The following is an 883-nucleotide window of genomic DNA, read 5'->3' as shown; positions in this document are numbered from 1 at the left end:
TGACCGTTGATTTGCAGCATCAGCGGTCCACCTGAATCACCTTGACACGCGTCCTTGCCGCCCTGGCTGTAACCGGCGCACAAAAATTTGCTGTCGATCCGCTGCAAGTAAGCCGCGTCGCAATCCTCGTTTCTCCACACAGGCAGGACCGCCTGTCGTTGAACGGTACTCTCTTTCCCACCTGTTATACCACATCATCATTACGAATATTATCACGATTAGGAAAATATGTAGATGTAAGAACAGAAACTCATGAAATTAAGAAAAGGATTAAGAAAATATATTATTAATTTTTTAATTTCCAAATTTGATCTTCTCAAAAACTTTATACAAAATTTTCTCTAATAATTGCAAAACACATTTACTTACGCTTTCTGCTGGAGCATTTCTTTTGACGTTCGTGGACGCATTCGACAAAAGACTAGTATGTTTCCTTTTAATTCATAATTTACATTACGCAATATCCTGCATTCGTTTTTCATCTTATAAGCCAAAATTTTCCATTCTTCTGCTTCTTTCTGTACTTGTTGTAACCGTTTTTGCAAGGCATCGATTTTATTTTCCATTTCCACCTTCTCGTTTTCCAATTTTCTTGCTTTTTCTTGCCACGGATTACGCGAATCCTCTGACTGAGGTGAACGTCTCGCTAAATCTTTGTTCTTTTCGCCGGTAGCCATTTCCACCGGTAAGGTCCAAAACTCGTTAACAACTTCAAGTTCTGCTTCTTCTTCTTCTGATTCTGATTCTAGAGAACGTGTGGCTAAAATTTTTTTCACGGCACCCGTTTCCACCGTGAGGGGCCGAATATCAGTCGAAGTTGAAGCAGTGCTGGTCGATGCCACAGATGCTGGCTATTTAATATAAAATAAAAAATAAAAAAAAA

At 39.4% G+C, this 883-nt stretch overlaps 1 protein-coding gene across 1 annotated transcript in view; it reads right to left on the bottom strand.

Moving 5' to 3' along the window:
* The window catches only part of LOC112454701, a gene marked incomplete at its 3' end in the record, with an annotated part of 1,532 nt that extends 855 nt beyond the window's left edge, over positions 1 to 677 (bottom strand). Inside the window, exons 1-2 of the mRNA XM_025016230.1 lie at positions 458 to 677; positions 5 to 181 (exon numbers count right to left, since the gene is read on the bottom strand). Coding sequence (XP_024871998.1) covers positions 5 to 181; positions 458 to 677 — 397 coding nt within the window. The remainder of the gene's footprint in view (positions 1 to 4; positions 182 to 457) is intronic.
* Between the last annotated feature and the right edge of the window lie 206 nt (positions 678 to 883).

The sequence above is a fragment of the Temnothorax curvispinosus genome, unplaced genomic scaffold (genome assembly GCF_003070985.1).
Source record: "Temnothorax curvispinosus isolate PA1 unplaced genomic scaffold, ASM307098v1 QBEX01005273.1, whole genome shotgun sequence".
Taxonomy (NCBI): domain Eukaryota; kingdom Metazoa; phylum Arthropoda; class Insecta; order Hymenoptera; family Formicidae; genus Temnothorax; species Temnothorax curvispinosus.
The sequence above is the reverse complement of the archived record's forward strand: the minus strand, read 5'-3'. Positions and strand labels throughout refer to the sequence as shown.